Here is a 25,053-nt window from a genome sequence, read left to right as displayed (position 1 = left end):
AAACTATGAATTAATTTTGAATAGCATTTTCATTAATTGTTGATTGACTTTTCCTCTAATATACACAATGACTAGTTTTACCAAAAAATTTTAACAATTTGAGTTAATATTTAATAAAAAAGTCAATGCTACCAGCTCATTAAGCATTAAACTAGCAAACAATCATTTGACAAATAAGTAAAATCTTGTAGAAACTTACTCCACACAAATAATACACTTATACATAAATCACTTAATTCTATAATTTAATGGGATTGTAAGTAAGCTCATACAAGAGTTTAGTTGTCAAACACCCCTTCAACAAAATAACCATTTGGCCAACTACCCAGATACTCTTGTTCCCATTTTCATCCTTATAGTTTTATAGTTTGAGCTATAAGTTTAACTATAGCAAATTCAAAGGGACAAAAGAGTATTTAGAAATCAAGCAGAATAACCATATACTACTGTATTGCACTTCAGATTACTAAATTTAGAAAGTAACAAACTAATCCATTGATTTGAGATGCTCTAAAATAGAGATGTGACCAAGACTAGAGTATTGTTCACGAACTTCAATAAACCCTATAAACAGATTTCCATCATAGGCAAAATAAAGTCTCCGGTAAAACTGCAACCTTTTTGGTACTTTTGCACTGAATATTGCCCCAAAAAGGTTCAAATAGTTGAATAAGCATGGTGCAATATCGAACACAATACAGCGGTTCAAGCACTGGTGTCAATGTGTAAACAATTCACGACCTAAACCTGATCATTTGATATTTTATTGATGATATCCGACAACTATTCAAGGTTTTATCGTGTACATAGTTGATAACATGGCAGCAACGGAATGAATTAGTCACTACACTCATCGTTCAGACAAAATTCCATTCCGGATTCCTTTCATACTGCTAATGGCCATACTTCTGGAACTCCCATTCACTGTTGTCTGATGAAGCAATCAGAAGCAACTCAGTGATATTTATGCAATAAGAAACGGGTTAATTTAGCAAGAGATATGCAAACATACCTAAAGGACAAACTTGACGGGTTTTAAGCCATCGGCTGATGCAGTGAAAATGAAATGCATGATTGCAGACTCCTGCAAAAATGTTTCAACAAAGTGAGAAGTGATGATAAATAATCACTTTGTCCTAAATGTTTTAGCCAATTTCTTTTGGTTCGAAGTAAATAGAAGAATAGAGAAGGCGATAAAAGAGATAATTCTGGGTCCAAAAATAGCTAAAACTTCACCCTACAAAATTTTGAGACATATCTGACAAAGCTGTAACTAGAAAATTCAATTATCATAGGAGATCTAGTAAATATCAGCAAGTAGCAACTGAACACATCATTACAACTTTATAAACTTGCCACCTAGAGCATCCAGCCATCAACTGATACTGCAAAAGCCTTAGCCCTAACATGGGGTCAACTACATGAACAAAAACAGATCAATAGGAGAGATCTAATAATCTACAACTAAGAAAAACAATTACAATTATCATGCGCATAGATTCTCCTCCATTTATCCATATGTTGTTATATGCCCTTACAATTCTTTAAACCAAAAGCTCAGCATTCAAATTCAGCATAACTAAGCAAAACAAAATCTATTAAAAAAATAAATCACAATTAGGGAGGGCAAAATGGGCAGCCGGATGCAATATGCCCTTCCTCATACCCATAGTCACCTATTAAATTATATACCCACCACCAATGACGTGAATTTTCATATCCACGTTTGCAAACCTAAATATGCATTCAAAATCATTCTCATCCACTATGACCAACTAAGTATACCCATCACGGGTATACTCACCTTATAATCGTCTCACATTCACTCCATATACGCATTATATGCATTTCATACAAGCAATTCCTTACAAATTTAATTATATATCTAATTTTATTTAAAACATATATCATCCGTTCCTTAAATTTGTTCCCACAAGGAATGTTTATGAGAATTAAAAAAATAGAATTTTTTAGATGGAAGATATATTATTTTATTGAATAATAATTTAATGAAGGAAAATTGAAGACCACAAAAATTTTAAAAATATTAAAATAAAGTTAGTGGAAAAAAAATATAGGGACTACAACTATTGAAAAAAATGTTAAAATAATGTTAGTGGGAAGCATGCGGGAACTATAAGCAATATAAAATGTTAAAATGAAGTTATCATAACTCATAAGCATTAATAAAATATTAAAATGAGAATTAACAAGTTAGTTATGTCAAAAATTTGTGATATTATTATAAAGATTCTTTATAGAAACAAATAGAACGACTCAAAATGGCAAATGTGAACTTTATTGAACGAAGGGAGTACATGTAATAAGATATATTAATATTCTTAATTTTTATCAGTAGTTTTAATAAAAGTGTACAAAATTGAAATAAAGTAGTATATTGTCCACATAGAGCGGACAAGTATGGGACAAGTTAAGTGGGTATGGGTATTGGGCGAGGCAGGTGGATATAGAGTTGGAAAGACCTTATACCCACCACCTACCCATTACCCATGGTGGGTAAACTTTTCATACTCGTATCGACTAGGGAGTGATCATAAATGGGTTCTTGGTGTTACAGATACCCAATAACCCAGGTACCCGGATATGCAAGTAATCAATTTTGCAGCCAATTTTTCAATCCGATTAGACAAGTACCCAGTACCTGAATAATTCGGGTTGGGACAATGGATACCCCAATTAACCCGAATTGATTTATAGTAGTAATATTTAGTTGAAACTGATCATTGATGTAAAATTAATTTGTAACTTGTTGGTAATAAGTATTTATAGGTGTCAATTAACATTTTTTTAAGGGATAGGTTTCAATTAACACAGTGCTTTCAAATCACAAATGTTGTCGTTAGTAACTAAAATTGAGGATTGCGAGTCTTGAAATGGTAAAGATAAAATGGGAGACGATGCATGGAGTTAGATTAGTTTAATAAAAATAAAATGTGCTGCCTAGCGACTACCAAGTGCCTAGTCTGTTTAAAGGGTTCTGCCTTTAAAAAAAGGTTAAAAGTTCAGTTTTCTAATATCTTACCGTCAACGGGTACCCATGAGTTAGCAATATTCGGCCCATGACTAACCACGTAAATGGGGGAACCTAGTTAATAATTTTCTAAAAATAACCCGCCACTAAGTATGCAAATCGACAGGACTGATTTTTGAACACCACTAATATTCATGTTTTTCTTTCTAAAAAACAGAGATGTTTCAAAGAAGACTCAAAAAAGAACCTCATTGTGTTTTCCTTGAGCAAACTAGCAAATTGGCTATAGCTGAGCAATCTAAAAGGCCCTTTCTAAAACTAGAGTTAGTAAAAATAATTCTATCATCAGGGGAAACTCTCCATGAAAAACCAATTACTTCCTTCCTAGTCTTCATAATAATTAAAAGTTTTGTTTATGAAATGAAAGCACATGCTTTCAAGTCCTTTTGCTCCCTTTCTAAACCCATTCATACTTCTACTCCTCCATAACTTCACATATGTTTTCTCCTTTTTCCTTTCCTTTCTAAGTAATTATCCAAATAGTGAAATGTGCTAGACGTTCATAGGGAGAGCATTGTTCAATGGCTAATGAAGCACTAAGGTCTCCCTTCACCATACAGATCCAAATTCACATGTGGCTTACAGAATACTGTGAGATAAAAATCATCTAGATGTACAAACATCTTCTGTGGTAAAACACATACAGCTCATGTCAAGTTGCTACTATTAATCAGCAATTTATGAATCAAGAATCAAGAAAAAGCTAAATGCCTAAATGCGAAAAAAATATGATGATGTCACACTCACATTCCTAGCTTATGTAGCTAATTCATAAAATATGGCCAATATGCATGGAGAAACTAGCGCATGCAAACTTCACCTACCACAACCTTGCAACAGTGAAGGCCAAAAGAGCAAAATTGAACAGAACGAATTTGTCCAAACTGCAAACAAGTTTTTCTCAGTTTCTTGTCTGATCCTGATTCATTCAAACACACAAACACCGGACATGGCTATTAAATCCAATTCATACAGACTCCAACATGCATACTAAAACATCCCCATCCATCCAATGCAAAGCTAATAAGCCTATAAATAGCCAAGAGGCACACCAACTCTATCCAGTCACTTCAAGGCTTCATGCTATACTCATTCCTTCAATCATATCAATCTATTTAATGCATGCCAACTCAAGATCAGTCATATTCTCTCTTAAAATGCAGATGATCTCTTAAGCTAATTGAGTTACATAACCACGAACCAAACTTCCAGACAAGGCATCATGTTAAATCAGTATCAAGTATCAAGAGTCAAAATATTGACCAAACTTCAGGTGGACAATGCATTCCAAATCCACTTATCTACGTGGAGATGAAATATGCTTTGAACAGACAATTATCAGCTCAAAAAGAACATTTTGATTACTGTTGACATAGAAGCCAAATTTCTCATTTGTCTGAATATGCTTAGTCATAAAAAAAACCCCTTCGACAAGTGATAGTGTAGAAGGCATTGTCATCCTCCCTAATGCATAAAGGTATGAAGGACTTAACATAAGGCTTGGTGAGGCGAAGCAAAAATAGGTAATCACCTATACACCACTATGTGGCTCAAGGTGAGGTCTTTTAGCAAAAGGGGAAGTTAAGTGCTCTAGGGACTTGAGGCTCTAAGGCCGTTCTGCAATTAAGTGTAAAGAATGGAGCCAAATTTTGTAGGTCTTTTAGTATAGTATATTTTGAGCGGACACGAGCTGCGTGAACATTAGGTTAGATTGTTAAAGAACGGAGTCAAATTTTGTAGGTCTTTTAGTATAGTATATTTTGAGCGGACACGAGCTAAAGGTGGGATTATGAGAGAATAATCAAAATGTAAGTTTATTTTCAGTGCGTGAACATTAGGTTAGATTGTTAATGTTAATTTTTCCTTTCATTTTTTATTTTAGTATGTTGTAATATTTTTTTTAAGGGGCATCCATTATTATATTGCCTGGTCCCAAAGAGTTTAGACAAGGTTGTTGATCACCACTAAGACCACAAAATTGTTACCATATTAAAACAACGATATACTTACAAGATGTCATCTATTGAAGGTTAAGATTTAACCTTTTTTGTTTGTAGAGGTCACGGATGAAATAACTAGACTTAAAAAAGAAAAGTTTCATGGTTTTATGGTGCTTGTTGTTCACTAATGACATTATGTTGGGATAACATTAGAAATAAAGGCAATGTTAAGCTAGAGATATGGAGGCAAATGATAGAATCAAAAGAGTTTATACTAATTTAAAGTAAGAATCGGTTTACAAATTTGGGTTTGTGATTCATTAGGTACCTGATTTCTTGTTCATTCGGTTGTGTTTGAACCAATTTTTAGGTTCGTGATTCATGTTATTTGATTCGTTAGAGTTTTTATTAAAAGGTTAGCAATACTAATTGATATTATTATTATTGTTGTTGTTACTATTATTATTATTATTATTATTATTATTATTATTATTATTATTATTATTATTATTATTATAAATAATAATATAATTATTTAAAAATAATAAAATTATTAAAAAATAATAAATCTCTTGTTTAAATATCATTATCCCATTAAAGTAAACACAAAGAAGATAAGTTAAAGTCCTATTTTACATGGCCTATCTAGCCCATATACTTCTAAAGAAAGCAAGGAACCACTCTTTTTTCCAAACCCTAAAAACTTATTGCCTCCTGTCCTTACCTTTTCTTCCTTCGTGTGCCCTCTAGGCTTCTTTTCCAACCTTTCTTCTTCTCCATCTTTATTTAAACTCTGAAGCAAAGAACTCAAGCTTCTAACAGCGAAACTTCCATGTTAGTTTCTATCTTCTTCTTCTCTTCCTTTCTTTTTCTCTCTTCACTTCTCTTCTATTTGATTTATTTTCTGACTAGTATGACTAGTTCGTTGATTTCACTAATTAAATCGTGAACCATGGCAATTTGAATCGTGAAGGAATCCCGGTTGGGGATGATTGAAACCCAATCGTAATTCAAGGGTGAAGTGAATGAATCATGTGAAACTGATTAAGACACAAATAAAATGTTGTGATGGAATGGAGAATCATCCATATGTGTTGTGAAGTTAAATTTGAATACGTATACGCTCCTTCCAAGTTCCAAGCGAATGTTTCCAGTACATATACTCAGTTTCTCACATTGAAGATATCGACCAAAATATCGAGCATAGAATCACTCCCTCCGTCCCACGGGGTTAGCTTTCTTTTCCTTTTTAGTTTGTCCCATGGGTTTTGCCTCATTTCTATTTTCGGCCACAACTCACACTTTCTCTTTAATTCTCATCTACACATTAAAATTATCTATTCATCTCAAACACTCATTTCTTACACATCCTTATAAATCATACAATTTTTATATAATTCTATGCCTTTTCTTAGTTTGCTCAAGTTTTTGTCCTTCTAGCAAATGTTACAAGACAAACAAAATATGTTGCTAAGGTTAAAGGAAAAAGTTAAATAGAGTATATATTTAGACCAACACTACTATATGTGTTATCATCTTCTTTTAGAAGAGATCATTGTAGAAAAAAGGAAGACCATAATGTGTAGTTAAGATTGATAAGTTAACATACTCCAAATGAAAAAAAAAGGGAGAATTGATATTTGTTTGGTTCATGTAACTGACTTATATCATTTGGAAACAAGGTTTTAGCATTATTATTGTTGTCTATCATTTATATTATAAATCTTTTTATATTTCTATTTACTTGCAACCCTTCTCAAAACACGAATGCCAATACACTTTTTAAAAGTGCTAATATCTCTAGTTATGCACATGTTAAAATCATACAAAATTAATTTATTGTGATCACATATTAAAGACCAAAGCCAATAAGTCACATGACTATATTTTTTTGTTAAAAATTTAATTTATGAATAGTGTAAAAGTCAAAGAGTTGCAAATAGAAGTAAAATGTAACGGAGGAAGTAGTTCGTAACCTACTAAGCATGCATCATCCAACCAACTCCATTAAACATTTCTTTACATATCATATACATCAAAGAAACTACCCTACCAAAACCACTATTACTATCGGAAACAAAACGCCAAATCCAAAACAACCTCCTACAAACATAAGCATTCTAGACGAGGGAAATTATACAGCAGTTTTATGCAACATAATCCCTGGAATTAGACTAAAAGTCAAAACTACAACTATCTATCCTCAAGTTCATGCAATTTTCTAATGTAAGTCTCACCTTACACACACACACAAAACAGAATTTTGATGAAACCTATAGAAAACAAGAACATAACACTTCCCTAATGTCATTAATGTGATAGGAGTAGAGGGGTCCAACATATGCAACATGGAAAACCAATGAGGTTGTATAGGATTAATCCTAATCTTTGCATCCATTTACAATGAATTTTTCACACCATCATAAATGGACAATTACTAAAACCCATTCACCGCATTATTCTAAACCATTCAATAAACGAAAGTGAAATTGAAGTAATACCCCAAGCAACAGTACACTCCTCACTGGTAGCACTCGCTTGATTGGCTTGACACTCGATGCCTATTCACAGAAATTTCCCAAAAACATTAGATCTTTCAAGAATTTAATATTCAACACAAACATATCAGAAAACAGAAAACTTACAGAGATCCATGATGTGATTCCTACAAATAGCGCAATTATCGACCACAATATCTGGCAAAATTCAAAAAGAAAAAACAACAAATCGAAGGATCCATCAACCAAACAAATTAGGGTTAGGGTTTAATAAGATTGGAGATGAAAAGTTTAATGGAAAATACCCCAAGCCCAAAGAGCAACAGCGTTCCATTTTTTGATCTCGAAACGTTTCGGTTTCTTAGAAGAGGAAGAAGCAGCGGCACTTGAACCTTCACCGGCGGCGACCATTGTTACGTCTGTATCCATGGACGCCATTTTTTTCTTCTCGCCCCCTTTCGGCTGTTTAATGAATTTTTAAAGAAATGGAATACAATTTGAAGATAATTTTAAGATGGATTAATTTAAGGTTTTGAAATTGACATTAAGTCATTGAACTTAAAAATTTTAAGATATAAATTTTAACATAAAAAATTCTTATTTTAATTTTAAATTAAAATGATTTAAACATTGAGATTAATACTCCATTCAATATAGGTGTCTTATTTTTTTAAAATGTCTCAATTTTATTTTTTATTGTTAAATTTACTAAATTATCCTTAAAAATCTTACCTTTTATTTTCAGATATAAATTTTAACATTAAAAATTCTCATTTCAACTTTAAAGTAAGATGATTTAAATATTGAAATTAGTATTCCCTTCTATTCAACATACGTGTCTTATAATCTTTTTTAATTAAGTCATCATAAATGTCCTAATTCTTTCATTGTTAATTTTACTAATTTATCTCTTAAAAACTTACCTTGTATTACCCCTTTATCTATAATAACTCCACTTTACTCCCTTAAAATTAGAAAACAATACCCTTTCAATCTTACCCATGTGATTCCATTTGGCTTTCTTAAAATTTGTGCAAAATCAAATGGAACACATATGATGAATAGAAGGAAATATTAAAAACTTTAAAATTTTGTTAAATCTTAAATTTGACCTTTTTAAGTCTTAGAATTATCTATTTAAGTCTTGAAATTGGTATGTTAAAACTTACAAAAAATATTGGGTTTGAGCTAGTCCTACGGCTTAGGCCATCTTACAAGAGACTATTTAATGTAAAAAAAAAGTAATAGAAGTAAAACGTGAGCTTGTGTTATGGTGGGCTTTTGGGATCTGAAAATTATACTCTTAGCATTACTAACGCTGTGAAATTTTTTTTTTTTAAAAAAAAAGCATTTGTTAAATATAAAAAAATCTTAAGGGAAAACTAATTTTCGAAAAAGGTATAGCAAAATCGTTGTCAAGAATAACGATTATCTATATAGGCTAGAAACTAAATTTAAAGGGAAAGCCAAAAAAATATAGTGAGATGATTTTAGAGAGAAAGGCTCTTTTAGGGTTTAGGTTTTCCTCCCTTTTGAGAGCCTCAAGGTGGTGGCGCAAACTCCCACCCCCCCTCCCCCCTTCTCTCTTTTGTTGCTTCTCAATGGTTTTGGCTGTTTGTATGTTGGTGTCCTCTTCAGGTTTTTTTTCTTCTCATGTTTTCTTGCTTGCTATGCTTTTCTTTTGGTGGCCAGGTTGTTTTGGGGTAGAGTATTTCTACTGGTGTTTCTTCAAGGTTTTGTTTTGGTGGTGTTATGGTTATCGGTGTTTTTGGTTCTCGTTTTGGGTTCTTGGTCTTGCGTTTTTCTCAGATTTAAGAGCTAGCTCTCTTGGTGTTTTTAGGCTACTAGTTGTCTTTGAGATTTTTATATGGTCTTAGTTCTTTGGATGGTGATACTTACGTGACATGGGTGTGGTTGGGGATATGCTCTGGTGGCTCGTTATTTCAACCATATTTCATGTGGGTTTTCGGTGGTGTTATTAGCTGGATTTCAGTTAGTTTTTTAGGTGGAGGCTCGATGCATTACTCAAATCAAAAGAGATGACGCTTGTGGTGGTATTTCTTGGCGGTGTTCGAAGGGTGGTGATTGATGTTCAGGATTTGTTTTGTGCAAGGTGTATCTAGTCTTGGGGTGTTGAATGATGTTCAGTTACCGTTTTGTGCGAGGTGTGTATTGTGTTTCTGGTTTAGTTTTCTGTTCTTTTGTGAGGTGTATCTGTTTTTTGCCTCCATATGGTATTGGGTGGTGATGGTGGTTTTTTATGGTGGCTGACAAATTAAAATGGGTCTCGTAGTTTGTTTTTCAACCTAGGAGGAGGTGTTATGGAGTGATATCCCAAGAGATGGGTAAAATGGTGGTGTGTGGTGCATTTCAAGGTTTGGGTGTGTGTGGCCTTCGTTTTTTACGTCGTGAGTGATTATCCGACCTCTCTCGACTTCTAGTGTTGAGCTTTGCCTCCATGTGGTCTTGGATGGAGATAATGGTTGTTGGCGGCACTTTAGTGTTTTTCTTGTGGTTTTTGGTGATATACCCATAACCACTTCCCTAATACAATCTGAGTGTTGGGATAATCCTACTCACTGTTCATCCTTTGACTTCTGGTGTTGAGCTTTATCTCCACGTTGCTATTGGTTGTAATGGTGTGTCTATCGCCCTTTCTATTGACTTCTGATGTTCGTCCTCTCATTTTAAAATTTTCATGGTTTGGAGTAGTGGATGGGTTTATCTCCTCATGTTGTTTGATGGGCAGGGGTGGTTGGTGATCTGGCGGCAGTCGGCATCTTTGAAGTTCTGGCGATTGACGTCCATGTCATTTACTAATTCTTGGGTTAGGTTCTACGTGTTTATGGTAGGCCCATCTTGTTAGGACCTATTGATCGGTGTTTTTGGTGGGCCGTCTTGTGGTATACCTAAGGTGGAAAATTTGAAAAAAAATAAGATTATTTAACAACTTTATTAAAAAAAAAGCTTCGTTCAAACTTTAATCCCAAAATAAGCGTCCTTGGCTCCAGAGCTAGGTTTGGTGTAAACTCGCTCTTACTAACAGCGAATTAAAAGAAATGGTCAAAATTTTGGTCAATGGATATGTCGCTGTTACTAACAGCGACCTAATGTTTGACTGGTCAACAAGGTCAAGTCGCTATTAGTAACAGCGACTTCATGTGTGTTAAATTTTTCAGTTCTCCTTCTTCCTCATTTCAGTTTACTTCCTCATTCAACCTACGAGATCTCCCTCTTCTTTCCACCATTAAAATCAACTTCAATCCTTCAATTAATCTCATCAAATTCCAAGTTTCTACTACTAATTAGTTTTATCATCTTCCTACGTTCACTTAAGGTACTATTTTTTTTTGTGTTTTTTTTCCTTTTTCGAAAATTAGGGTTCATAAAATGTTCATAAACTTTCACATAAATGCAGGTTCTTAAACTTGCAATTTACTAATCTACAGCTTATTAAGGTACGTTTTTATTATTTATTATTTAGTTCTTGTTGATTTTAAAATGTATGTCATTTATGGTGGTGATTTACACTTAAACTCTATGAATATGTCAAATGTACTTGTTATTTGCCATGATCTTCATATTGAGGTTGTTTGTTCATGAATTTAATGTAGAAAATGTTTGAGTTTAATGTAGAGAATGTTTGAATGCAAAACCTAAATTTGAGTTTAATTTAGAGAATGTTTGAATGCAAAACCTAAATTTAATCAATGTTGTTATGTAGTATATATTTATGAACTTGATGGTGATGTTGATTTTGTACATACTTTTGTAGAAATGACTTCATTTCGTGTGACTGTTGTACGTTTTTGGAATGGTTCAATTCGATCAAGTAGTAGCAATGTTAAGTATGTTGGGGGAAGACGTAAACTGTTTGCATGCAACTCAAACATGGATTTGAATAATTTAAACATCTTATATGCTCTAAGATTGGCATTGACACTACAAGAAGTACTGTTAATGTAAGTTTTAAGTCCAATATGAGTGGAGAATTGTTTGCTCTTCCGGTTGAGGATGAGGAGGCTATAGATGCAATGTGGGAGTATTCAAAGTCTACCTCTATTCCTTCTTTAGAGTTATATGTAGAAGAGGTACCCCTAGGGAATTAAGATTTCAATGTTGTAGAAACAAATGCATTCCTGAATGTAACTTCTTCTTCTCCTTCTCATACGCCCTTACCTACCCAAGAAACCCAAAATCCCATTATGCCATCTTTCTCTTCTCCTTCTAATGAACCCAATCAACTTCAAATTCAAGTCTCAAATGATGATACTTTTAACTTAGAAGATACGAATGAGCCTTGGGGTGATGTTTATAGTGAGAGTAATCAATTCGTTGAAGCTCCTTCTGAGGACGATGTGGGTGTTGACGAGGAGGCTCTAGCTAATGACATGAGCTTAGGCAACATTCCAACAATCATTGCTCCTACACCTTATGCACTAGTTCCCCCTCTAGATGAACACGTTGAGGACAACTCTTGGAGGTCTTAGGCTTGTGATACAACCTACACCGATGAAGGAGAGTTTCAAAAGGGTATGATGTTTGATAACAAGGATGCGTTTTTGGATGCTGTCAGATTGTATCATATTCGTAGGAACGTTGAGTACCGAAGAGACTTCAAATCAAACCGTCCTCACCTTGAAGTGTAAGAGAGGGTGTGCTTGGAGGCTTAGGGCTAGGAAGAGCTCCTATTCACCTTCATGGGAGATTGTTACATATAAAGGGAAGCATGGGGGTTGTATATTAAGTTCTGAAAATGTGTCAGTTGGACACATTCATTTGACATCTTCCGTGATTAACAATCTTATTAGAAATTGTGTTGTTGAAGACCCATCAATTAAGGTCTCTGTAGTGCGAAAAATGGTGAAAGACCAATTTGGTGTCGAAGTGACTTATAAGCGGGCATGGTGTGCTAAACAGCAAGCCCTTCTCTCCATCTATGGGACATGGGAAGATTCTTATCCTCTCCTTCCACGCTTCTTGAAAGCAATGCAAGTTTCTAACCCTGGGACTGTAGTTGAGTGGTTCTTTAAGGAAGATAATGATGTTGGTGTGTACGTCCGTCCTAGTATTAGAACTTTCCAACGTGTGTTCTGGGCTTTTAAACCTAGTATTGAGGGGTTCAAGTATTGCAAACCCCTTATTGCCATGGACAGAACACATTTGTATGGTAAGTATCGCCATACGTTGTTAACTGCGATTGCTCAAGATGGGAACAAGGGAATCTTCCCGCTTGCCTTTGCTTTGGTGGAGAAAGAATGCATAGCCGTGTGGTCTTGGTTTATGGTGTGTATTCGTAAGCATGTGATGCATAGTCCAGGTTTATGTGTTATTTTCGATAGACATGCGGGCATTCTAGCAGCCATGGAGGAGCCGGAATGGCAACCTTCGAATGCTCATCATAGGTTTTGTTTGCGGCATTTGTTAAGTAACTTCAACAGTCAAATGGGTAATGTGAAGCTGTAGAAGATGTATGGAAGGACCCTTACCCTGCTGAGGCATACGCTGCATTGCCTCAGCACTCAGGGATCTTGTTAGGGATGTGGAGAGCCTCTGTACCTTTGATATGCTTCGACATAGTCGAAGTACATCTCCCTGAGCGCGTACTGCGCCAATTTGGGATGTTATAGGACATCCCGCCGCCTTGGGACACAGTGGCGGATCTCCATCACAGTTCACGCAAGGGTCGGGAGCCCAAGAACTGGTTAGAGATCAACTAGCACAATATAGCTCGTTGGGATCACAGGCTGAAGCTGTTGGCCCAAGGTGCATTGATCGAGGCTGTAGGCGCACCTACTTCGGCGGATTACATGCCGTGGTTCCTCTCCATCACTCGTCGATGGATGACACCACGAGGTATCATCGCGGCAGCCCAGTACGCTCCCGCAGAACCGACGATGACACACTTTGTAAGTATTCTTCAACGTTGATTATTATCCATAGAACTTAAATGTTATACATTTCATTAATACTTCAGTCTTAATGCAGGCACAGGGCATTGCATTTGTCATCAGCTCCACCCAAGAGGAGCCTGTACGGGAGATTGCCCAAGGCATACTCCTAGGGACACAATTTCAGCACTTCATTCCAGAAGTCGTTGTGCCCGACACCACTATGGACGAGCAGAGGTCATCTCCTCATCATGTCGACGTTCATCTTGAGGAGATAGACTTAACGTGCCCCGACTATGGTGCCGGGTCCTCACAGGGTGCTGATCATTACAGTATCAATCACCTCCCCTATCCGAGCGTCATGCGAAGGCCTCTTACTATCGTAGGAGGCGTCATAAACCGTCATAGTTAGACAGGGTACAGGAGGAGGATTAGCATTAGTATACTGTTTGTATATATTGAACATTAGTGACATTTTGTATATATTGAACATTTGTACATATTCAATATTTGTAACATTTAGACTTTTGTTTATAATTTGTAATATATATGTAGATGTATATATTTTTATCGTATTATCACACGTTTATTATGAATGAAATGATGTTAAGTACTCAGAGTTTTCGGCGATGAATCATTCCGCCAAGAATACAGTATGAATTTAATCAAAAACAAACAGACAATCATTTTAGGGAAAATGTTGTCGAAAATTCAACACAATTTCATTCATGTTCAACGAATCCATATCAAATTACATAGTTCATTCGTTAAGTTAAACTACTGTCGTTAACTAATATTGCTTCTTCAACTTTCTCATAATTCTTTCAGTCTCTTCTTGCCTATGTTCCATATCATCTATTTGTCTCTTGAGATTCAATACCTCATCTTTAAGCTCTTGTTTTCTTTTTCAAGCGATTTGGTACCCTTCTGAGCAACCCACCTAAAGTACATACATTTGAATCCTTCATCCAAGTAGAAAGGACAAGCAACAAAATTACGACCAGGATCGACGTCGCTCCAATCTGTATTAATCTCAAGTTCATAACCACAATCACAAAGCTCTTCAATAGAATGCTCTTGTGACATCTACGGAACACATATGATATAGTAACATAAGTAAACATTCAAAAATAATATTAACATTTATAAATTGAGAATAATACTAACATAATACTTTATGTTACCTTCAAAATCGATTAACTAGAACAAGAATGATGGAGTTTGGATACAATGAAGTAGAGAAATGATGGAGTTATTTATAGAAGATAATAACAATGGCTATTTTTCAATTTTACAACGGTTAGTTTAAATCATACAAAAAGATCAACAAAAATCAAACCAGGTCAAGGTTTATTTCGTTGTTACTAACAGCGACATTATGTTTGACCAGTCAAGCAATAGGTCGCTGTTAGTAATAGCGAAATAAACTTTGACTAAAATTTTGACCATTTCATTATACTCGCTGTTAGTAAGTGCGAGTATACACCAAGCCTAGCCTCGGAGGCAAGGACGCTTATTTTGGGAATAAAGTTTGAACGAAGCTTGTTTTTTGAATAAAGTTGTTAAATTATCTTATTTTTTTCAAATTTTCCCTAAGGTGTATGGCTTTTTGTTTTGGGCTTTTAGGTGTTTAGGTGAGTTAGGCTATGACTCACCTTTAGGTGTATGAACTCTTTAGTCTAGTTGTTTTGCAGCATACCTTTAGGTATGGTCTAGGTGTGTATAATGGCTTGCCTACTATCTTTTAAAAAACGCCCTACATCGTTTTTTCTTAATGGTTTTTTCCTTACGTGATTTTTTTTTATGTCGGAGAAGTGCATTCGATATACCTTTAATGTTTTTTGTCTCTTCTTAGAAACTTATTTTTTTTATAAAAATTCCCAGTTAGAAAAAAAAAAACTAAATTTCAAGGGAGGTTAAGTTCAAGGTCAAATTGGTTGCCAAGGAGAACGACTTTCTTGGTCAAGATTTTTGACCATTCTTGACCAGGGGAAAGTCGTCCATAGTAGGGACTTTGTCTGTTAGTTCTGATCATCCTTGACCAGATAAAGTTGCTGCCAATAACAGTCACTTTCAAAGTATTTTTTTCTCTACAGTTCCTTATAAATAATTCATGCATTAAAACAATCAAATCTATATGTCCTTGATCATCACATGCCACATATAAACAAAAATCATATACACAATCAATACATAAACAAAATTTAATAGTTAAGTAAAAATATCTAATATACTATTGTCCATTAACTACAAAATCATATACAATAGAAATATAGGATCAAATGAGAAGAAGGGTGTTTAAAATAGGTAGAATAAGAACCAATATTTATCCATGATTTCAGTAAGACAAAATTCTAAGGTCACTATAGAGATAGAAAATTATAATTGTAAAGGTCACTATACATACACAAAGGATATTATGTTATAAATTATGAACATTTTTTAGATTTATGACATAGTATCCTTCATTATGTATAGTGATCTTTACAATTAAGTTTTTCTAGCACTATCGTGACTTTAGATTTTTTTTATCTTATTGAAATCAAGTGCGTATAATGCTTCTTATTCATTTTATATTAAACACTCTTCTTATTGGATCTCACCCTTTTATATATATATATATATATATATATATATATATATATATATATATATATATATATATATATATATATATATATATATATATATATATATAATTTAGATTATGTAAAAACCAATTAAAGTGGCAAAAGAAAAAATAGATGTGCATAAAAAGCTTGAATAGTGTACACATTCGACTAGCAATTTTATAAGCAATAATACATACACACATACACACATACATACATATATATATATATATATATATATATATATATATATATATATATATATATATATATATATATATATATTCGAATGACATTTTTATAAATAATATGAATTTTTTCCATCACAAAAATATATACCCCTATGAAATTCTGTGTACACCTTCTACAATAAAACTATTTGTTGATGGCATTAAGGTGCGCCATATCATCATCAATTATCTACAATTACAACATTTGTGAATGATCTTAGAGAATGACATTTGTACTATACTAATTAATAATTAAATAAAGCAACTAGTAATACATAGTAATTTACAAATATAAAAAAATTTGTGCATGACATTAATATCTATATAGTTTTTACTAATTGACAATCAAATTAAACCATTTACTTGGTGATATCTTTTTTAATATGCCAAAATACATTTTCCAAATAAAACTCAAGTTTAGTAAAAAAAATCAGTCTAATTGCAATCATTAACTTGGTTGATATTATACAAAGTAGTATCTTAAAAAAAATAATTCTATTTTCACCCACAATATAGGCGAATTTTTTTAATTAGTCAACATAAAGTCCATTTTAATTAGTTAATTAGTTATTGTGCAGTAACAAAAACCTTGACTTTTTTTTTGTGCCATGTACATGTACTCCTCTGTTGCACTTATTTTACATTATTTCAAGTTACGACATGAGTTTTTCATCTAAATGATACAAAATGCATAGAATAGAGGAGTAATATCGTAAGTTAGCTAAAGGGCATTGGAATCATCATCGGATACCATTCCAAATGCGGAAAACGCAAGACATGAAGCTAAGACTATATATATAAACACAACGCATCAGATTTTGAATGACCACAAATATTTAAAAGGTTGTTCCAAGGAAAGTATATGATTACACATTTCAAGTACAAAATTTTTGCATTCAATATTGGACAAATTTTGAGATTCAAGGAGATTACAGTTTATACCTACAATTATTACCATCAAAGATAAAAATGTATCTCGTGATAATCTTTAATGTATAACGTCCTATTTCTGCCAAGTCTTACAGATGAACCCTGCAGGAACATTCAGATACAAGATTGAGAAACGGAATCATATTGGTAACAGTACTACAATTACAAGCAGATGAACTGAGAATGACGTCAATGAACTGTGAAACGAAACATAGAAGGCGACTAAATACTAACATTATAGGAGTAAATCTGAACTGAGAATGACATCAATGAACTCTAAAACCAGGCCCACCACCATCGATCACACCCCCATCTCCATACATGAAAACCAGACAGACAATAGAAACATCATACACCAAAACACAGGTCCATCAGTAGGAGATAGAGGAGCTAGAATATGGCATCACCATACAGACGGAAATGACCAAAACTAACAAAAAAATCGACCATCAAAGAGAGAAAGCAAATATTACAGAGGGGTGAGAGAGAGAAGAATAAAGGGAAAAGGAGGAACTCAAGACCTTGATGTCACGACGTTCATGGGTTTTTCAAAAGGTGGAATATAAGCCATTAAACATCAAAAACGAACTTCGTGAAGGCTAGTGGTGGTCAATGGTAGTTAAAGAACATGGGAGAGAAGAGAAGCATCGGCTTTAATAGAAAAATAAGATTGCGAGCCACAATCCAAAATAAGACCAATCAAAATTCTTACTATAACCAAACATGATTGAAGAGTTGCCTTGATTCTCTCCTCCCTATTTCCTTTCTCAATTCCTTTCCCTTTTTCAATTAGAAATCAAACAGCCCCTAAGTCATTCACAAGGACAATGTACAGTACTTGTCCTTTTAATCATAGTACTAGGAAATCTTCAACCATACAAGCTAACTTCCAAAGAGCATGCAATAAAGACTAGCTGACAAATTATGCTCATATTCCTATAAAAATAAACAGACTAAGGGTGAAGCTAGTTCTATGAAATTCGATACTCATTTCTAAATTTATTCACCTGTCTTGGCTGCTTAACATGTAAAATTAGTTATTCCATGTTTTTACAGTTGTACTTGTACATACAGGTTAATGACAATAAAAACCTCACGGATCTTTTATACAAAATGCATCCTACTCAATAATTTGAAGGAAAATAATAAGCTCCCAATACAATGCAAACAGAGGAGCGTAAGTATAAATCTAAAACACAAGGAAATGAAATAAATCCTATTTCATTCGTTTTACAGCCACCATATGATACAAACCTCTATATTAGCTAAAATTAAAGTTTCAGCCCAAACTACACATATGACAAAAAGAAGAAAAAGACGTCCAAAGCTATATGCCTAACCCACTTAAGATTAGGCAGTCTTTTCCACCAAGGGCAAGCAAAATGAACACGATAACCGCCTGTCCTCCTAGGACTGAAAAGCAGTGAACATAAGAGAATAAAAAGTGATGGGAAGGACAGATAAGTTGGGGAGAACTTGCCTCCAATGGTGATTACAAGAAAATAATAAAGCCTCTCGCCTTTAAGTGAAATGTGAAAAAGGTAATAAAGATTTAAGAGAAATATAAGAGTGATGGGCTGAACTGAAGTGAATGGAATTAAATGATAAGAAAAGAAAATATTTTGAGAAGGACAGCGCCTTAGTTGTCTACTATCAGCCAAAATAAAACAAAGATTTCAAGTGAGGGCCACCAATCCCGCTCTTAAACACGTCATCCCAACATAAGGAGTCAACAGTCAATACCTGAACCAAAACGAATCAATGTGAGAGATTACTCTTACCAATGATTACTTTATTAGATCCTATTCAATAATAATCTACAACAATAAATATCAAATCAATATTCTAAACTGAAAGCATTCCAACCCATACAATAGTGCACTCAGTGAAACATCTCGATTCGAATTGTAGCTCAGCTCGTACTGGATGTAATACTTTACATCTTTATAATATCTCCTTGAGAAACTTGAAACCAAAATTACTAGAAATCGGAAAATTTCCACCGAATTCAGTTAAAGAATCTTCGTTTCAGAAACATTTTGAGATTAACGCTTCTGAAACTATATTTCCCAAATGATTTTTTACAAGCCCAAAAACATATTGTAATTATTAATATTAAATCCCTTTTCTTTTATTTTCCTATCTTTTCTTTTTAGTCATTTTCCTTTTTTACTTTTTCACTCTTTTATTATTTGTTGTAAAATAAAATTGTACCTACATTTCCTACGTTTTCTAAACTCTAAATTAACGTTTCTCATTTCCATTTCTCAAAATCAGCTCGAATTTCGTTTCATATAACATTACTTAATACAAACTTAAGGGGAGCTCCTTGGTATCTAATTTTACAAAGATCCACAATGACCATATGTGCCAAAACAACATTCCATATATTGTTTTACTTATACTTGGTCATAACCCTTTTGTTTCTGATCCCCACCTCGACCTATTTTCTAGTTTTGGTCAATAACACAATGTAATCATCAAACATGAATGATGAAACTTTTGTCTATATAGATCCAGTCACCTATTCTTGAATCGAGAAAAATAGGGCTCAAAGCATAATCTTGATTTAGACCAATCTTGGTTTGAAACCTTTGATTGCTTCTTCACATATCCCGACATTAGTTGGTAGTTCCTTATACATATCTTGGACTATATTATATACTTAAGTGAGTAACTTTCTTTGTTATAACACCAAAATATTTCCTTTGGAACTTTTTCATACATCTTTTCCAAATTAATAAAATCATGTGCACATCTACAATGGTAATATAATATTTATTGTCATATCAAAAGCATAACTTCTATGGTAGATTGCAGTGCCATAAAACTAAATTGGTTTTCGAAAATGCATGTACATCTTTCCCAACCGTTGTTCTATTACCCTTTCTTATAACTTCATGTTGTGGCTTAGAAGCTTAATTCTAAAGTAGTCAATAATCTTATGCATACCCTCCATTTTTGAAAAGGTGATATAGTGCTTATGTTCAAATGTTTTTGCATCTTGTTTGTTCTATTGATATTTTAATCAATTCAATATCATCGTTGACAATTCTAAGCCTCACAAGGGCACTCACTACCTTCTTTTGTTATATTTTCTTTAATATTTCTTCCACATTTACCATATTTATTTGTCTCATATATTCCTCTTAATTGATCTTTTCATCTTATAAAAAAATGTGAAATTGTTTATCCTGGACCCACTTCACCCTACTAAGATCATTTTCTAACCGCTTGTCTCCATTCAACCATCCTATAATATTTTTCTCTCGTTCTCTTGAGTCCACTTTTTGTATAACTCTTTGTCACTTTTACCTTTGTCATGTATCACTTGCTTTGTGTTAGTTTTGGCTACCTTATATTTTGCAATTTTCTCCTTACTCCTACATTTACCTGAAGTTAAATAGCATTCTCTCTTTTTTTATTGTGACCTTTACTCCCTTATTCCACTACATGGTGTCGTTTTTCAATACCATACTACCCTTTCACTCTCTTTAAATATACTTAGTTGCACGAGCAATATAAATCCTCATCTTTTTCCAAGTAAAACTTCATTCTCCTTATTTGCCCAATTGTCTTTTTCAACGACTCAAGTTCCATTATTTTATTTTCATTCACCTTGGATTTTATTCTTGTGTAGACTTGATTGCAAAGAACATCAACAACTATAAGTTTGTGTGGGGTGACTATTTATTCACCTAGTATGTTTTCTCCTGCTCATGAAGTACTAAAATTGGGTTACATCCACAAAAATTTTTTTAATGATCATATGATCTTTAACACTTCCTATACCACTTATTAATTACTAGCAAATCATACTCCTTTCCAAAGTAGATTTTCCTCCCCATTTCATATGCGATATCTAAAGCCTCCATGGACACTTTCAAAGCCGCTTTGTGTTTAGCCAACATGACAAGTTACATCACAAACAACATAATCATTTCAAATGTTGGAATACTTTGCATCACACTCGTATAAAGTGAAGACATTTAATATTTCTCTTCCATACACAATCTTCACAATTGTATTCTATATTCTACACCTCTACCATATTTTTGGTTAAATATTCATCTATCATAATAGATGCTTCTTATCTTTCCCTAAGTACAACCATTTGCATATTTTTCTCTATTATGTATGACTTGGATTCTACACTAACCCACCTTATCTCCTACATCAAAAAAAATATCAATCTTAAAAATTTGCATAACATCCACAAATTCTAAGTACTTTCTTAAAAGTTGTAACATTTTATAATGTCAATCTTAGCTTAGATTCAAATCTTTTCTATGGTTTCTTAACCCAAAAACCTAACACTACACTACGTCAACTAGAAGAAGCATAAAGACCTTGCTCATTTTAAAAATCATAATAAAACAAAGTTAAATTAAGCTGTATGAGAACAAAGATGGAAACTACTCCATCTTTGTTAAAAATCTCCAGTTATATGAAAATATTAATATGCCACAAATACCACAAAAAAACATCCAATCTCGGAGAAGGATGGATCGGGGTAGATAAAGTGAGTGCGATACATAACATAAATGAGTCATCAAATAAAAGAAAGTAGGAGACCGTGCCACTAGCACTAGTAAACGATAAATGACAATTTCTTTCATATAATGCCATACTAATTTATGGAAGAATCTAAAAATTATCAAATACACCTAATTATCAAGCAATACAATAAATTTATGATACAAAGTACAAACCAAATGTTTCCTAAATGGAAGATAATCAATTTAATGATTTCTAGTTTCTCATCAGATTCATATCCATTCTCAAAGTAAACGTTAACCACAAGCACATTTGACAGCAAACGTCCTCTATTATTCACAATCAATATCATGTTCTCATTAGGGTGTCCAAGAAATATAGCTGCTCCTATAACTGAACATTAGAAGTTACATTAAAGTCGACGTAGAATATGTTGATCAAAAATAAGAAAGGAAAATATTATTCAACTTCTAAATAACAAATGCGAAACCACTAAAATCAACCAAGCCTCATGATCCTAATATAGGCAAAAAGAACTTGTTCCTAAAAATGCAATACAAAAACATTCAAAGTAGGCAAAGAATAGCTTCAGCTCAAAGTGAATATTCATCATTTGCCAAAAACAAAAAAATAGGGCTTCCTTCTTCTTTTCGAGTGGAGGTGGAGATATTGAATCGATAAACAAGTATTTACAAAGAGAACCATAAAGTGTTAATTAATATAATAACTAATGAAAATCAATTCATTCTTCCAATCAAATATATACATGCCAAAAGCTTCCCTTTAATAAGGCAGAATGCAGAATCATGAAATCTAAAATCCAAGGAAAAAAAATCACAATATTTGGTGTGAACTATAAAATGTAAATTAACTGATACACCCATTGGACGCCAATTAATCAAAATGAATAAGAAAATTAAAAAAGAGACAAACCTAGGCCTTACATATCAATCAAGGTCTTCGTATCTAGTTTCTGATCCAGAGTCTGGATTGTCCCTCCTTGGGTTTGATTGGCTACCAGAATTAACATCATTACTCCCCTCAGCTGTAGAAGCAGCAGCTCCAAATGGCCATGGCAAGGAAATCCTAAACCTCCTCTCAACGGTTCGATCATTAGAAGAACCTGCTTGGGACCCACCATCATCATTTCCATCGCCATTACCATTGCCATCAGATCCAGGATTGGATCGTCCAGCACGAACCCTTTGTTCGTAGTCAGGGTCATCAGTGGGCAACTCATACCGGCAAACAGGGCAAGAATTATGCAATTCCAACCATGGAAGAATACAATCAGAATGAAATACATGTTTGCAAGGCATTTGTTTAGCCTCAGCACCAAGTTCAAACTCATCCATACAAACAGCACATTGAGAAGAATCAGAAGATAGCAATTCCTGAGTGACTTGAACATTTGGAAGACCTTCAACAGCTATTTTGGCAGCCGGGGGAGTCCCATATCGATTGGGATCGTTCTCAGCGAGCTGTTGAATCAATTGCTCTAACCCTGGACCAAAAAAATAATCACCCAAATTGGAAGGAAGACGGAAATTGGGAGCAGGTTGATCTGGGTTAGAATTCTCAATAACAAACTGAATGTTGGCACCTCCAGCACGCATGGTTTGAAGATAATTCTGGAGAAATTGAAGAGGATTAAAGACATCAGCGTCATGAAAAGGGGATCTAGGGTTTGGTTGGGAAGCACCAAAAATGGAAGATAGATCAATAGGGTCTACAGAAGTAGAAGGAGGAGGAGGAAAAAGAAAAGGGGCAAACGGAGCAAGTTGATCGGCGGTAGAAGAAGTAGGGGTAGAGAAAAAAGGGGAAAACGGAGTAGAAACAGGATTAGGGCTATCGATTTCTTCAAGAAAACCGCCATTACAATTGGGGCAAGAAAGCTCAGAGGAAGAATCATTAGAAGGGGAAATAGAAACGGTGCCATTGCATTGATAGCAATAGTAAAATTGAGGAGGATTATGAGAGGAGGTTGTGGAAGGAGCATCGGAAGCCATTGTTGTAGAAGGAGGGGAGAAAGAGAGAAAATGGAAGAGGATGAAAATGGAGGCGGAGGAAAGAGATTAGCCTTGGCCTTCTTCCCCAATGGCTGTTAATTTTGAGAAAGGGGGGAAATTGAAGGCAAGCGGTGTGGGCGTAAGTAGGGACATTTCAACATTCCATTCATCAATAATCAATTCATCCATTGTTATTGTTTATTTGTTTATTTGTTTATTTGTTAATGTCTAACATTCATCAACACACACCCAAGTTTGTCCATGTAAATAATATTTATTTGTTAACTTAATAAATTATCTTTACGTGAAATGATTTGGCATTGAAGAAATTTTAGAATTTTATTTTATTATTTTATATTTATTTTATTTTTTTTGTTTTTATTGTGATTTACATATTACCGTTATTAACTAGGAATTTCTAAGCCACACCCACCCAAGGCTTGTTGCTTCTAAGTTCTACTTCATTGGTTGGCCCCTTAGATTTATAACATCCACTAGTTAAGAGGGTAAGGTATCTTCTTTGTCAAATCTGATTGAATTAGATCTAAATTACTAAGGTTTAATTTGATTTGATCTAGATTGATTTAATCATATTTGTTTCAGTATAATTTGATCTGATCTAATCTGATATAGTTTAATTTTGTCTAATATGACCTGATCTTATTTGATTTATATAGTTTATGTTATTATAATATTTTGATAAATAATACTCCCTCTGTTCTTTATGATGCGTATTTAGAGATATTAAGGCTTAAAATTTACTAAAAAATGCGCACAAGGTGAAGTGGACAAACAAACAGTATCAGAGAGAATAATTGTTAAGATAATACTATTATTACACAAAATTCTTCTATGAGACGGTCTCACTATGAGATATATTTTATACTTGGGTTAAATAACCCAATAATGAAAACTTTTAGCTTATGGGCTACTTATTTTGAGGTCGCTTCACCGTGAGACGGTCTCATACAAGATGGGTTGTTGATATTATTATTATTATTATTATTATTATTATTATTATTATTGTAAGGGCAAAGGTTGAATTATTAAAAAATAAAAGGTTATGCTGATAGCAAATTAAGGGTAAATATTGGATTATTAAAAGATAATTCAAAGATGAGATTATTCACAGCGTATGGGTGAAATGTTGGATTATTAATATCAATTTTTCATAATAATAATAATAATAATAATAATAATAATAATAATAATAATAATGGCATGGTCTGATTTAATTAGTTTAGTCTGGATTGTTTTGGTCAGAAACTTTTTGTTCAAATCTAAATAGGTCTAATATGAAACTTTCTGATTCGATCGAAATAGTTCTGATATGATCTTATCTTATCTGATCTGTTTTGGTCTTGTCTAATTTGATTTCAACAAGAATAAGTAAC

At 33.6% G+C, this 25,053-nt stretch overlaps 2 protein-coding genes across 5 annotated transcripts; both read right to left on the bottom strand.

Moving 5' to 3' along the window:
- Positions 1 to 607: 607 nt before the first annotated feature.
- LOC130815046 (RING-box protein 1a) lies at positions 608 to 8,054 on the bottom strand. Its single transcript, XM_057681378.1, has 5 exons — positions 7,796 to 8,054; positions 7,638 to 7,688; positions 7,494 to 7,553; positions 1,013 to 1,084; positions 608 to 931 (listed from the first exon to the last, which is right to left on the bottom strand). The coding sequence occupies exons 1-5, from the start codon at positions 7,926 to 7,928 to the stop codon at positions 894 to 896; spliced, it is 354 nt and encodes a 117-aa protein (XP_057537361.1). The 5' UTR covers positions 7,929 to 8,054; the 3' UTR covers positions 608 to 893.
- An 8,947-nt stretch (positions 8,055 to 17,001) lies between these two features.
- Positions 17,002 to 23,878, bottom strand: LOC130815078 (E3 ubiquitin-protein ligase RING1-like). Of its 4 annotated transcripts, none has more exons than XM_057681420.1 (2): positions 22,584 to 23,878; positions 17,002 to 18,896 (listed from the first exon to the last, which is right to left on the bottom strand). In XM_057681420.1, exon 1 carries the CDS (start codon positions 23,657 to 23,659, stop codon positions 22,598 to 22,600), a length of 1,062 nt encoding a protein of 353 aa, XP_057537403.1. In that variant the 5' UTR covers positions 23,660 to 23,878; the 3' UTR covers positions 17,002 to 18,896; positions 22,584 to 22,597. The 4 variants fall into 4 exon arrangements, with proteins under 4 accessions (XP_057537403.1, XP_057537401.1, XP_057537402.1 ...); XM_057681418.1 differs by having other exon boundaries at positions 17,002 to 17,255; XM_057681419.1 differs by having other exon boundaries at positions 22,595 to 23,878.
- Positions 23,879 to 25,053: the final 1,175 nt, after the last annotated feature.

Source organism: Amaranthus tricolor, chromosome 6, assembly GCF_026212465.1.
Source record: "Amaranthus tricolor cultivar Red isolate AtriRed21 chromosome 6, ASM2621246v1, whole genome shotgun sequence".
Classification (NCBI taxonomy): Eukaryota; Viridiplantae; Streptophyta; class Magnoliopsida; order Caryophyllales; family Amaranthaceae; genus Amaranthus; species Amaranthus tricolor.
This window is presented reverse-complemented; position numbering and strand designations above follow the sequence as displayed.